The sequence below is a fragment of the Chrysochloris asiatica genome, unplaced genomic scaffold (assembly GCF_000296735.1).
Source record: "Chrysochloris asiatica unplaced genomic scaffold, ChrAsi1.0 scaffold00224, whole genome shotgun sequence".
Classification (NCBI taxonomy): domain Eukaryota; kingdom Metazoa; phylum Chordata; class Mammalia; order Afrosoricida; family Chrysochloridae; genus Chrysochloris; species Chrysochloris asiatica.
Window position 1 is genome coordinate 2,927,134 of NW_006408742.1, and position 15,690 is coordinate 2,942,823.

The 15,690-nt window shown below is 39.6% G+C and overlaps 1 protein-coding gene across 1 annotated transcript in view; it reads left to right on the forward strand.

Moving 5' to 3' along the window:
- ATP13A4 (ATPase type 13A4) overlaps positions 1–15,690 on the forward strand; it is a 189,287-nt gene that overhangs the window by 110,595 nt on the left and 63,002 nt on the right. Inside the window, exons 10-17 of the mRNA XM_006873141.1 lie at positions 312–482; positions 1,326–1,483; positions 2,041–2,229; positions 4,621–4,682; positions 9,838–9,988; positions 12,437–12,523; positions 12,728–12,881; positions 15,328–15,439. Coding sequence (XP_006873203.1) covers positions 312–482; positions 1,326–1,483; positions 2,041–2,229; positions 4,621–4,682; positions 9,838–9,988; positions 12,437–12,523; positions 12,728–12,881; positions 15,328–15,439 — 1,084 coding nt within the window. The remainder of the gene's footprint in view (positions 1–311; positions 483–1,325; positions 1,484–2,040; positions 2,230–4,620; positions 4,683–9,837; positions 9,989–12,436; positions 12,524–12,727; positions 12,882–15,327; positions 15,440–15,690) is intronic.

Sequence of the window (15,690 nt, forward strand, 5' to 3'; positions counted from 1 at the left end):
TAACTTAGATCTATATCTATATATATGTAATTGATTTATCTCCTACTCTAAACTATAAAACTCTTTTGAGAGAAGACTAAGTTTATCCTTGTACAACAAGGGAACTTCAAAAAGTTCATGGAAAATTGAAATAAAAGATAATGGAATTCGAACACAAACTTTTTGAAGTTCCTCATATCCCCAATACCTAGCTTGTCTCTGTCACCTGGTAGACTGACGATAAACATTTATCATAGGACATGTGAATTAATTCATGGATATAACAAGTGAAGGTATCCCATCTAAAAAGGTGAGATGCTTATTCTCTGCAGGAGAAAGTATTCCAGTCACCAAAACTCCATTACCCAAGATAGAGAGCTTGGCACCCTGGAAAATACAGAGTGAAGCGGATTACAAACGGCATGTTCTCTTCTGTGGAACTGAGGTTGTCCAGGCCAAGGGCACTTGCTCCATGACTGCAAGAGCGGTGGTACTCCAGACTGGTTAGTGTGTTCTTGGCTTTGTACTTTCATTTTTGAAAGAAGTAGTTTTGATCATTTTATTTAGTGCCTTAAATTCATGAGGCAAGAAGCAAATTTATTTGGTTTGTCTCTAACTAGCAAACCAAATATATGCTTAAATTGTAAGTAGATAGATGAAGGGTTTCCAAAATGTTCATGGAAAAATGAAATGAAAAGATAACAGATTTCTTCCCTGAACTTTCTGAATCCCCTTTGATTAAATATTTTCCCATACATAAAATTATTAAAGGAAAGATGCCTACTGTCACCATTTTATGAAATGATGTTCACACAATTCAAGTGAATTAAAAAAAAAATCATACAGTCAGTAACTGGCAGAACTGGATTTAGAACCCTTGGATCTAGAAACCTAAGTCTTCTAACTCTAAATTCTACTTTCTTCCACGGCAAGTCTAATAACTAAAACTTAACACTGAAAAGCATTAGAAATTGAATTCATTAGTATTTACTGGGCTGTTCAGTTTATATTCAAGTGATTTTTGTGTGTGTGTGTGCTCAAGAGTTCTCTTAAAATAAAGTTGTATTTGGAAAAACTGTGCTCTGAACACATTATGGTAGTTACCTATCTCTGGGATGTAACGAAATTGGAAGTAGAGAGAAGGAAGTCCAGAGAGTAATAGGCTGAGATAGGTAAGATATTTCCATTCTAGCTCTAATTTATTTTCCCAATTATCTTTCTATTGCTTTTGGGTTTAACAGTGTTTAAGTGTCTCTAGAGAAAAACAAAGGCAATGCTGAGGTTTAGACAAACCTTAACAATAGCATTTGTTATCCTGAGAATGGGATGTGCCTTTGCTGCTGTAGGTTTCAACACTGCAAAGGGGGACCTCGTGAGATCCATTCTCTACCCCAAGCCAATGAATTTTAAGCTCTACAGAGATGCCATGAGGTTCCTCCTGTGCCTCATAGGGACAGCCACCATTGGAATGATCTACACTCTGTGCGTCTTTGTGCTGAGTGGGGTAAGCTGACTTTGTTCTTTTTAATACATGCATACAAATACTCATCAATATATATAGTTTATGTACTGATTTACAAGCCTGGGAAACAAAGCCAAACACTGAAAGCTGGCTTATATGCTCTCTATTTCTCAATTAATCACTAAGTTCAAATAATCATAATCAGATCCAGTGGGGGTATCAGCATACTTCTCTCCTGAACTCTTTTTCTCTAACCTTTCCTTATACTAATTTGTCATTTTCACTCTGGCAATATATTTATTTCAATTTTATAGCTATTAAATAAGGCCTTTAAAATAAACCCAGATGTCCAATGTTGGCAAGGCCATGGCAAAATGGCACCCTCCCTGCTCATCGCTGGTAGCAGTATGATCTGTTACAATCCGATTTAGTGCACTTTGGCAAAATATATTGAGAGTCTCAAGTATGTTAATAGCCTTTGACCCACTGATAGGAATTCGACCTAAAGGAATAAAGAGAAAAGAAGGAGGAAGTCATGCGAACAAAGCTATTCATAACTGATTTATCTGTAATAGCTAAATAATGATTTCATCTTCCAGGAACTGCCAGAGGAGGTAGTAAAGAAAGCCCTTGATGTCATCACAATCGCTGTTCCTCCTGCTCTACCTGCTGCTCTGACAACCGGCATTATCTACGCCCAGAGGAGGCTGCAGAAAAAAGGCATCTTCTGCATTAGTCCCCAGAGGATTAATGTATGTGGACAATTAAACCTTGTCTGCTTTGACAAGGTATGTGTGTTCCATCCTCACACCTGGCACCATTGTTATCAGTACTTTCATCATGTGTAGGAGCTTTTGCCTTTGAGTGAGGCAGGAAACGTAGTATATGAGTACCTATCTACTGCTGCTGTTGCTGTTGCAAAGTGCTGTCGAGTCAATTCCAACTCATGGTGACTCTGTACCACGTTTCCGAGAAGCAGCTGCTGGATTTGAACCACCGACTGTGTGATTTGCAAACTTGTGCTTATCCTTTTTCTACTACTTCACTTTCTCTCTGGTTGGATGTATGATCTGGGAAAGACGTGTCTCTTGAGCTGTAGTGTCTAGGGTTTAGAGGAGAAGGACTAGGTTCTGAATAGAGAAATCTTGAAGGGTACTTCTAGTTCTGATAGTCTATGAAAAACAATGAATTAAAACTAGCATTCTGTCCCTTACAGTGAAAATCCTCATACAAAGAATATAATTTAAAGCCCTTACCATGGGCCCTGTTGTATCCTTGCTGCTGAAAATATGGCCCAGTATATAGTCGTTGCTCAATAAATATTTGGTGACCTAATGAGTGAATGAGGAGCTCTGATGGTACACCAGTTAAGAGCTCAGTTGCTAACTGAAAGGTTGTGGGTTCAAACTCATTCCATAGGTGATAGAAGTGCCGATTTGCTTTTATAAACATTACATCCAAGAAAACCCTTTGGAGCAGGTCTACTCTGTCACATAGGACTATTATGATTAGGAATCAACTCAAGGGCAGTCAACAGCAACAATGAGTGAATAAAAATATGAAAGGTTCATTTAACTATGTCTCACTATGAGATTTGTTTGCAATTATGCCCCAAGTGAATCCTTGCTGTTTTTCCTTCTGCAGTGTATTGATTAAAATTATACTTGATTACACATAGCTATTCCCAACTAGCCTCTTATTCTACCTTCTCTTGAGTTTCTTCTTTTAGTATGAGCACACATATGCTTGGGTGAAGGTGGAGGTTATAAGAAGATAAGATGGATGTGAAGGGTATTGCAGGCAGATGAGCATGGACCAAGGCATGGAGGAAGGGAAGAAGTAGAGTGTTTGGTTTTGACTGTGTAGGATATTAATAATGAGAAAGGATGTTTGTGGACCTTGAATATCTGGCTAAGGAATTTGTCCTTGCTCCTTTGACAGTACATAGAGAACCATTGGAGGCGATGATAGCAGAGTTAATAGGATCAGAGCTGCATTTTATAATTACTGGGGTATCAGAGAGATCTACCAAGTACAGAAACTTAACGTAACTCTTGCCATGACTTCAGTATTATTCTGTAACCAAACTTGCATCATAATGAAGCCCCAAAAATGAAACCTACTATCACAGTCGATGGAGAATGATAGCAACCCTATACAGGGCTTCCAAGACAATAAATCTTTATGGGAGCTGACAGTCTCATCTTTCTCCTTTGGAGCTGCTGGTGGGTTTGAACTACTGACCTTGAGTTTAGCGGCCCCACATACAGCACCACCAGGGTTCCTTATTTAAAGAAAGACATTATTGTTATGGGCACTTTCATGCTTGGGCTTCATTAAAGAAACAAAGGTGGAATCATTGTGCCATTACTTTGCACTAAAAACAATAATTATGAACTTAGTCATTATTAACTCTTACTATATGATAGACACTAAATTAAACCCTTTATTAATATTATTCTTATTTAATCTTCACAATGTTATGCATTTATGACCACATTAAGATAAGGGCTCTGATGTTTCTTGTTGTTGCTGTTGTGGAGTTGATTCCATCTCATAGCAACCCTGTGTAGTGTTTCTGAGGATTGGCTGGTGGGTTTGAACCACCCACCTTGTGGTTCAAACTGACCTTTTCTGCAGCTCCACACTAGAAATTTGCCCTGGTCAACCAGCAAATGTTTTAACCTGGTCATGACTCTAGACTCAAGCTCTTAACCATTATACTGTACTGAGATAAATGCTAACAAACATGTTTTCCCTCAATACATCAAATGGCATACCATTTCTGTAGACTCTTTTCAAGAACAGTGCCCTACAAGTACAATTCTACTCCCATTATTTATTTTCAGTGTTGTGCTCTTAACTTCTGTTCTGAAAGCTAAGACTTAGCTACCTTTTAGGCTTCACAAGGACTAGTGAGCCTCAAAACAGCCCTATGATGTATGTGTAAGACTGATACTATTTTCTTCCTTTTACCACCAACTGCAATAAAGTTCAAAGAGTTTAAGTGCTGGTATAAGCCTATCAAAACTTCAGCTCAGGACTCCAGATATCTAGCCACCTTTCTTTAAGTACTCATCCTGACAAAATATATGTAAAGATGCTTAGAAGTTCCTTCTTTCTCTTCACTCTGGGACTGTGGGATCTTCAGAGTAAACCAAATGTTTATTTCTGTTTAGACAGGCACCTTAACAAATGATGGCTTGAATCTCTGGGGAGTCATGCCCAGTGATGGGAACAGGTGAGTATCTTTAGATTAAATGCAGTGGAGTTTCTCTTTTATAGAACTCCTTGTTTTCTCTTGAAAACTACTAAGGGAGACATTTGGGATTTCACTTTGATGACTAATGATGGCCAGAGCATCTTTATTTAATTTCTCCTCTTGAATACTTCCAAGAATATTTGTATTTCCCCCAACCTGTTCTCACTTCTGTGCCAATCACAAACCCAGGAGGTGAAGAAGAGAAAGTTTTGATATTGTATTCAGATTCTTGCTAAATATAATTTGCTTCCAATGTATTAGTGAGGGGCCTGAAGTTGGCCCAGTATAACTAAATTGGACCACACCAGGGTACTATTCTTCAAGGAGGTAACATTCTTTGCACAAACTGAAGTCTTTTGATGTGTTAGAAGAAAGGAGAAAACTTCACTGATGTATGTACATGGAATTTCAGAAAGAGGAACATCTATGGAACTGTAGTTAGTGAATCCATTTACCTTGGTACTCTAATTCGGAGAATTCCACCTTTTGGCTGCCAGAAACTCTGTTTCGCTAGAAAGAGAAGACTCAGCCTTCCCAATTTTCCATTTGGTGTATTGTGTGTCACTGACTTGTGGCCCTCTGGTGGCCATGCTTTAGTTTGGGTCTCTGCTTGCTTTTTCTCCTTATAACCTCCACTGTGTGCTGAACAGGAAACACAGTGTATTTGACACTTATGCTTAGATTTTTAAAGAAATTATTTCCTTCTAATGCAACATAAATCACAAAGCATTTAATGTATCAAAAGGCACATTTTGTTCTTTTGTATTGTGCAGATGACATACAATTTATGCTTAAATGCATGTCTTAATGCACTTTCATATGAAAATACTGTTTATAAAGAAGTCTTATTTCCTGGGTTATAAAAGATAATCTTGGTGCTTCTCACCACTTTAGTCTACAAAAGAGGCCTCTAATTAGATTCGAACTTTTTAGAGTGTTCTTCAGTTTCCATAGTGGATGGATTTGACATTCGAGGGGCCTTCAAGAAGTTTGTGGGAAAATTCCATTATCTTTTAATTCCATTTCCATGAACTTTTTGAAGCCCGTTCATATGCCTAATCTCCTCGTTCATCGGTGTTTTCCTGCCTCAGCTTCTACAAAAATGTACACCTTTATTCAAACATGTGAATGCCTTAAGAATAATATCTTTCTTATTTATATTTATGTCCCTAATGATGCAACACTGTACCAAGCACTCAAAGTTGTTGTTGTTGTTAAATACAAATGAGTCAGTTCTGACTCATAGCCAACCCTGTACAGGGTTTCCCAGGAGCAGTTGGTGTATTTGAACCATCCACCTTGCAGTTCAAACAGACCTTGCGGTTCAGTGCATTATCCCACATTGCCAGACCAGGACTCCAGTAAATATTTATTGAACGAAAATGAAATGATTGTGCTTATCTTTTGGATGCTCTTCTGTTTATTGAATTGGGATTATATGATTTATAAAAACTATTGAAACTTTCTATTTCTAAAAGTGATTTGTCAAATTTAAGTAAAAACTGGTGTAATGTTTAGGTTAGGCTGATTAATTAGGCCTGCATTCCTTTTTTCCCTCCCTCCCTCTCTCATTTCCTCTTTTGCCTCATGGTTCCATAGTATAAGCACTGGACGATGAACCACAAAGTTGGTGGTTCAAGCCCATGAGCAGCTCCAAGGGAGAAAGATGAGGCTTTCTGCTCTCAAAAAAGATGTGAATCCTCAGAAACCCGTACAGGGTCGCTATCAGTCGGAATTGACTCGATGGCACTTAACAACAATAACAACTCCTTCCCTTCGAGAAAAGATCAAACTTGGCTTCTAATGAGTGAAAATAGCAATTTAAAATAAATGTTTTCTTGCAAGTTCAATTAATAAAATGAGAGAGACAAATTCAATTCTAGGTAACAAGCCAGTATTGGATTGATCGTGGATTAAATATCTTCCTGTACAAGGTGAGCACCTCTTTGATAATTCTCATCTTTTCCACAGAGGGCTTTCCCAGTTTGCTGGATATTTTAGGGATCATTGAGAGCCTCCTGGGCTTGATAGGTCATAAATATTTAAATAAAAAGACAAAGACAGGTGTGATAGGAAGCTGTATTTATTTGATGTGCCTTGGAAACTCATACTGATGTTCAAAGTAAGAGTGCCCCCAACACCCACCCACCCAATCTATGTTTTGCTTTTCAGTATTAGCTGAAAAGTACCTCTGTGGTAACTACTACTGCTGGTCATCTCTTTCTCACTCTCTTTCCTTTTACCATTTTACTGAAATACTATTACAAACCACTAAGCTACAGCTTGATCTTTTGGTACATAATAATGGTTGTAACCAACAGGTCAGTAATCATCCAAGAGACATTTGAAATCTTAGTGAGAAAAAGAGAAGTTTGAATGAAGTCAGAAGGAAATATGGCTAGATTATGAGACAACGCTCTTACAGTTCTTCTATCAAAACTAAAAGGAGTCCTGGTGTGGCACTGTGGATTAATGCACCAGACTGCAAAGCCGTTTGAACTGCAAGGTCGGCGGTTCAAGCTCACCATCTGCTCCTTAGAAACCCTATACAGGGTCGCTATGGGTCGGAACTGACTCGATGGCACTTAACAACAACCTCAAAACCAAAAAGCTAAAGCAAAATGGCTTCATTTAAAGAAATAGAGGCATTGCAGACCACATTTTAAGACAAACTAAGAAACACATGGAGCCCTGGTGTCGCACTGTGGGTTAATGTGCTGGACTGCAAAGTTGGTTTGAACTGGAAGGTCTGTGGTTCAAGCTCATCAGCCACTCCTTGAAAACCCTATACAGAGTTGCTATGAGTTGGAACTGACTCAATGGCACTTTAACAAATGAAACATATAAGTTTCCAAAGCAAAGTAAGTAGGACAGTTGAAAGGTCTGGAAAGCATATATTAGAGCAATATCTGGAAGAAGTGAAGATAAAGGGGGATATGGGATAGGTGCTTCACAAATCTGAGAGAAGTTGACATGTGAGGAGAGTTGTTGTTTAGTACCATCATGTCAGATTCTACTTATAGTGACCCTGGATAGGGATGCTGAGGAGCTGCTGGTGAATTTGAACAGCCGACCTTGCGGTTCAAACAGAATGATCTTATGTTGTTGTTGTTGTTGTTGTTGTTAGGTGCTATCCAGTCGGTACTGACTCATAGCAACCCTTTTCACAACAGAACAAAACACTGCCTGATCCTGGGCCAACCTCACAATTGTTGCCATGCTTGAGTCCATTGATGCTGCCACTTGGCCAATATTTCTCGTTGGGGTCTTCCTCTTTTTCTCTGACCCTCCACCTTACCAAACATGATATCCTTCTCCAGCGACTGGTCCCTCATGACAATATGTCCGAAGTCTGAGAGACAAGTTGGCCATCCTGGCCTCCAAGGAGCACTCTGGCTGCACTTCTTTCAACACAGATCTGTTGGTTCTATGGGTAGCCCATGGCACTTTCAATTCTTCCACGGTCTTCCTTGTTCACTGTCTAGCTTTCATATGTATATGAGGTTATTGAAAATACCATGGCTTGGGTCAGGTGCACCTTAGTCCTGAAGCTGACATCTTTGCTCTTCAACACTTTAAAAAGGTCTTGTGCAGCAGATTTGCCTAATGCAATAAATATGTCATTTGATTTCTTGACTGCTGCTTCCGTGAGTGTTGATGGTTGATCCAAGAAGAATGAAGTCCTTGAAAACTTCAATCTTTTCTCCATTGATAAGAATATTATTTATTGGTCCAATGGTGAGGATTTTTGTTTTCTTTACATTGAGATGCAATCCATATAGTTGAGGGCTAATCTGACAGATCCCCATCAAGAGAGCAAGTTAATTCTGATTGACTCACAAGTATATTTCACCTTGGTATAAGAATGAATCTTCTGTCACTTTGAGGACCTACAAATACAATGAACTGCTTTGTGAGCTACTGTATTCCACATTTCAGCAAGTGGGTTTATTTAGCAAAAGTTCATTTTCTCACATTTTAGGAGGTTAACTATCAGATTTCAAGGTGTTAGCTCTGGGGGAAGGCTCTCCCTCTCTGTTGGCTAGGGGAAGGTCATTGTCTCTTTTTAGTTTCTTTCTGGGAATGGCATTTATTTTCCCCACTTCCTCTTGTTTATATAATCTCTTCTTTTATGTATCTCAACAAAGATTGATTTAAAACACACCTTACACAAATATTGCCTCATTAACATAAAAATGAGAACCCCCTTCCCTAATGAGATTATACCATAGTTTATAGGGGGCAGAAGTTACAACATATATCTTGTTGTTATTGTTAGGTGCCATCGAGTCAGTACTGACTCATAGTGACCCTATGCACAGCAGAATGAAACATTGCCCAGTCCTGAGCCAACCTCACTACTGTTGCCATGCTTGAGCCCATTGAAGCTACCACTTTACCAAGCCATCTCGCTAGGGGTCTTCTTCTTTTTCTCTGACCCTCCACCTCACCAAACATGATATCCTTCTCCAGTAACTGGTCCCTCTTGACTATATGTCCAAAGTATATATGTTAGGAAGAGACAATTCAATCCATAGCTACTTTTTATCTGAAGTGCTAGGTATGATGGCTGTATATGAATTCTAGATACCAGGGTGGAAAAAGAAGAACGGAATGTCTGTTTGAAAATTATTCATTTCTTTATCCTCAAGATCTTTCAGATTTCCAATAATCAAATATATTCACCCATAAATGTGTTGACTATCTTATAATGGACAAAATATCAAATACAGTGGACACAGAGATATGACGACACAATCCCTGTTGTTTGCACATCTACATAAATAACTACAGTATGCACTAGCCTGTTCTGTCCTCCAGGGCTCTAAATGAAGCAGCTCAGTCATTGAGATAGGAGCATTATGTATCTGAAGTAAACCAGTGCCTGCGATACAGAGAGGAAAAAATGGAAGAAAGAGCTTCAGTGAACTTTATGGATCATTCGCATACTCATTAAACTTAACCTTCAGGAAACAGTTGAATAAAACACTATTCATTTGGAGGATTGGAAAGTGGGTCTGTAATAAAACAAAGCTCATGAAATTATTATTATTTTTTTAAAGGCAGTCTTCTCCAAAAAGCTCCATTGTGGCATGGAATAATAGAATGAAGCCATTTCCCTTTTCTTCTTCAGCTTTCAGGAAGTCCACAGCTTTACCTCCGGTAAGCCTTTGCCATGGGGCCCACTGTGTGCAGCAATGGCCAGCTGCCACTCTCTGATTCTTCTTGATGGCACCATCCAAGGAGACCCACTGGACCTCAAAATGTTTGAAGCCACCACCTGGGTAAGCCTCTCCTCTGCAGAGAATCTAAGAAACATCAACTCCAGAGTACCACATAGAAATTTAATACTTATAAAATGTGATGTTTCCAATATAGAGTGCATAGAGCAGAGAAAGAGTCCTGGTGTGGCACTGTTGGATAAGCACTGGACTGCGGACCACAAGGTCAGCAGTTCTAACCCACCTGTTGTCTTGAAAACCCTATAAAGGGTCACTATGAGTTGGAGTTGATTTGATGGCACTTAACAACAACATAATAATAAAGAGAAATTTAATCTAAGCCTGGTTTCCTCATTGGTATAGTGAAACAAGTGATATATCTATAGTGTTGAGTATTGTGAGGTTTAAATGAGAGGACGTATTAACAAAATGCTTAGTGCTGTCTCTGGAATATATTACAAGTTCAATAATATTAATATAATTATACTTACTATACATGAACAATGTTTGTTTCAAAGTTTTATAGAATTTAAGGATTAGGAAACCCTGTCCCAGTGCTTAGGATAGCTCATAGACTCGTTTTTACCAAGAGTTTTGTTAATTTAATATTGATTTTATTCCTAGAAGTAGAAACAATAAAAAGGAACACTGTGAAATAACTTGTTCTATCAGATTTTTAACTAAATTTATGAGCAAATAGTGTAGTTCTGGATGAGGAATCTGTATCTCTGGGGTCTAGTTCAGTTCTGCTCTGACTGACTCTCAGCCCTATGAAATCATCTCTCTTGTTGGGACCTTGGATTCTAAGACAATACAATGAGGAGATTGGATTAGATCAGCAGTTTCCACATAAAAACACACACTGAAATATTTTCTTAAAAGACCTTAGTCAAAAGCATAGTATATAAAAACAAGTAGTGGGAGTTGCTCTGATTGAGATGGTGGTGGTGGTGGTGGTTACACGCCGTCGAGCAGGTTCCAAGTCATAGCAACCCTGTATAGGGTTTCCAAGGCTATAAATCCTTATGAGAGCAGAAAGTCTGCTCTTTCTCCCATGGAACATCTGGTAGATTCAAACTGCTGACTTTGTGGTTAGCAGCCCAATACATAACTCACTATACCACCATGGGAAGTAAAGATGAGGTTTAAGAACATGCATGTCATTTATGTAGCTCTCCCCGGTCCCTTCTCCTCCACATTAGTACAAGCCCCACAGTTCTAACATTACACAAATATGACTACTACTAAGGAGACGATCTTTAGAAACCCTTCCAACTAGAACACAGAGGCAGTGGTAGTTCAGTGGCCAAATTTTCACCTTCCAATGTGAGAGACTTGGGCTCAGTTTCACCAGGCTGCCACCTACCTGTCAGTGGATACTTTTGTGTTGGTATGATGCTGAACACGTTTCAGTGGAGCTTCCATACTAAGATGGACTAGGAAGAAAAGCTTGGTGATTTATAATCAGCCCCTGAGACCCCTATGGATCACAATGGTATGATTCATTACTGATCGTGGAGATGGTGTAGGAATGGACAGTGTTTTGTTCTGTCATGTACAGGGTGACTGTGAGTTGGAACTGACTTCAAGGCATGTAACAATAGTAATATCCAATTAGATAGTGCACAGTTCTTCAGCAGGCTGATGTAATTTTGTCATTCCTCTGTCCTTTCTTGATTACTGTTTGCTTATCTTTAAGTAAGGAGCCCTGGTGGAGCTGTGGGGTAAGTGTTGGACTGCTAACTGAAAGGTCAGCAGTTCAGACCCACCAGCTACTCTGAGGGAGAAAAATGAGACTGTCTGGTCTTCTAAAAATTTACAGTCTTGAAAACACCGTATAGGGTTGCTATGAGTCAGAATAAACTTGATGGCTCTGGGGTGGGTTTTATCTTTAAATAGAGATTAAATGTCCCTTCTGAGTTTTTTTTTTTTTTTTTTTAAACCACTTCATGAGATGATTACCAAGCATTCTGATATCTTTGGGTGAAGGGTTTCTTTGATCATAATTTGGGGTCATTATTGTAGCAATTAATGAGTGTTTACTGAATGTTTATCCATGTATGTCATAGTCTCTACCCTGCCCTGAGAATTGCCAATCCAAGTTAAACAAACAGGGAAAGACATGAACAGCAATGAATTCTAAGAGGAGCAAAGTCAAGGAGCTTGCATCACCTCAAATAAGCCTTGACTGTTCATGCTCATTACTTTCAAGTCAAGCTCTTCAGAACCAGAGATTGGGTCTTTTTGCAGCACATTCCAACAAAGAAAGCAGGATAAATTACATGAATAATTCAGACATTATTTATACAACCTCACAGCATTTCCCATGCATTCTTTTCTTCTGTTGGGGGTAAGTCTGTTTTACCTCCATCTAGTTGAGGGATGAGACACCAAGAACATATTGAGGTGGTCTGAGAATTTGTCTCAAAGTAAGGATTTGAACATACTATCAGTGAATGAACAAAATAAATAACTAAATCTCTACTATGAACTATCCCATTTGTGAAATAGGAAATGGATATTTCTGGAGACAATTTCCACATCAAGGGAGTGCCAGCGCACGCCATGGTAGTTAAACCCTGCAAAGCAGCCATCCAGGTAAGCCTGTTTACTATCCCCCTCCAACAACTAAACCGGCCACAGCTTCTGGAGGGTCACAGATTTTAATCCCATGTATAACAATTGGGGAGACCTTTGTTCCTTAACTTGAACGAAGTTCAAGGGTTAAGAGAGAAGCATTTAATTCCCAGTAGCTAGACACTACGTCTGCATGTCCCTTTCCACTCCCCATTCCCTAACCAGGTCCCGGTGGAAGGAATTGCAATCCTGCATCAGTTTCCATTCTCATCAGCACTGCAGAGGATGACAGTCATTGTCCAAGTGATTGGGGGTGACCGACTGGCATTCATGAAAGGTGCACCAGAGAAGGTGGCCAGCTTTTGCCAAGCTGAGACAGGTAAGTGAATTGACTTGGATTGTAACTGACAAATTGTATTTCTAACTTAAATATGTTCCCTCAGCACCTGATCTATGGATTCAATTGCCCACCTGTTATTGCCATCTGAATCCCAAATACCCAAATCAAGCTTATTTTTTCTTTCTTCCTGGATTTACCGTTCAATTTTTCTCATTCTCTTGGTGCTTCTATCTATCATTGTTACTATTTTGTGCCTCTGAGTTAGTTCCAACTCATAGTATAGGGTTTCTGATGAGCAGCTGGCAGGTTTGAATTGCTGACCTTGTAGTTAACAGTCCAGTATTTATCCTATAATGCTACAGCAGAACCCCGTGCTTCTATCTAGTCAGTGCTGATCCATAAACTCTGCCTCTGCTCAGCTCAGTCCATCATCCCTCCAATGGACCCTTCAATAGTTGGCAGATGGACTCCCTGCTTCCAATCTCCCCTTCTCTGATTTACCCTCCATGTGATGACCACCTCACACAATATGTTGTCACTTTCCTAACTTGTTTTGGTTGCTTCTAATAGGCTCCAGGATCATTTCAACTCCTGTAGAATGTTTCAGGCCTTTCATGACCTGATTTCTGTATACTAGTTGTTGTCAACTTGATTCTGACTCAAGATGACCACGTGCATGTCAGAGTAGAACTGTGCTCTATATGGTTTCTGATAGCTGAGCTTTTAAAACTTTTTATTGTGAATTGAGTGAAGGTTTATTAAGCAGATCATCAGTTTAACACTCAACAAATCAGGCACATTGTTGTTTCATCTCAATTGCAATCCTCTAAATGTAACATCACTTAACCCACTTCCTCCCTATGCTTTTTACTTCCATTCCTCCTTCTTTCCCCACCCTTCTGAATTTTGTCCTTAGGAAATTGCCACTCTTTTGATCTTGCATGTTTGACCATTCTATGATATGTGTACCTCACCAGTGTTACTGTTCTCACTATATATCTATTACTTGCCTAAAAATTGAACCACAGGGCTGAGTTTAATTTCAGACCTGATGGGTGACAGAGGGCTACAATGTTGGGGTTCCACTCCACTAGCTGATTTTTTAGAATTGATTGACAGGCCTGTTTCGGACAACCCTCTGGATGGACTTAAACCACCAACCTATTGGTCAGTAGCCAAGCTCATTAACTGTTAGTGCCAGCCAGGGACTCTGACCCCCTTTAGAACTCCCCCGACATACTGTACCACTTTTCTCCTCACGCCCTGTCCTTATTCTAAGCTGAACTAACTACTCAAGACTTGCTCTTTCATGCCTACATACCTTAGCACATGATGTTCCCTCAGTTCAAATTCTGATGGCTTCCTTCACCTAACCACCTCTCCCAGTCTGATCCATGTACTACTAAATACTTCCATAGCACCCTGTGATTGTCTGATGGCTTCATTTGATACCACAAGGGGGTGCTTGTAAAGAGCAGAGATTAATTTTCTCACAGTTCTAGAAGTGGAAGTCCAAATCAGGGTATACGTTGTGTTGTGGGCTCTTTTCTAGGTTCTAGTGACTGCCTATAATCCTTGGCATTCCTCGGCTGCTTATAGACATGCGTACCTCTGTTATCACATAGTGTCTTCCCCTGTATGTCTGACTCTCTATGTCCCCTTAATAACACCACTCAGAAGGGACTAGGTTTAGGATTTGGCCGACTCTCTATGATCACATTATCATAACAAATGCAAACCCTATTTTTAAACAGAATCACTCTCACAAATACAAGTATTAAGAATTACAGCATATATTTTGTGGGGGAGTTGTTGGGGCTGCTGGTTGTCACTGCATTTTGATCTCTGCATATCCAGTACTTGCCCATATAGACACTTAATAAATGCTTATTGGTTAAACTGGAGGAAAAACAGAAACACAAAACCACATTCTACTCTTTCTCCATTCTTTTTCCTTTTTAAAACTATTTCCTTCTCCTACCAGCTATTTCCAAGGAGCTCTGGTAGCGTAGTGGTTACGAATCGGGCTGCAAACCTTAAGGTCAGCGGTTCGAAACTACCAGCCGCTCCGCGGGAGAAAGATGAGGCTTTCTACTCCCGTAAAGATTTACACCCTCGGAAACCCTGTACAGGGTCGCTATGGGTCAGAACTGACTCGATGGCACTTAACAACAACAACAACCAGCTATTCCGTGGGAGAAAGATGAGGCTTTCTGCTCCCGTAAAGATTTACAGCCTCGGAAACCCTGTACAGGGTCGCTATGAGTCAGAACCGACTCCACGACACATAACAACAACAACAACAATGGATCCTAACAAGTCAATTCTGACAATGTAGTTAAATTAGAACTCCCACTGACTTGAGGGTGTGCCTATTTTGAGGTCAGTTTCCTTTGTGAAGAGATGGGTCTGTTCATACAGAAATGCTTAGTCATTACCACTTGTATAAGTACTGCTTACTAACCATGTGTTTTTTTCTGAATAGTACCAACTAGTTTTGCTAGTGAACTTCAGATTTACACGACGCTGGGCTTCCGGGTCATAGCACTGGCTTATAAGAAACTGGAAACTAACCACCACATCACTGCCTTGATGAGGTAAATGGGGATTTATAAAGCAAAATGGTTTGATAAAAAGATACCATGGGACCCAAGAGGTAGGGACTGTGGACCTAGATTCATAGAACTTGCTTGCTTCCTGTGCATGAAATTATCTCAGAATGTTGGTAGATGGTGACATGATCAGGCCTACCCTGCCTAAATCACAAAGCTGATGTGAACATTGACTGGAAGAATTCATAAGAGACAACTGTGTAAACTGCAAAATGTGCTATGATTGTTTAACTTTA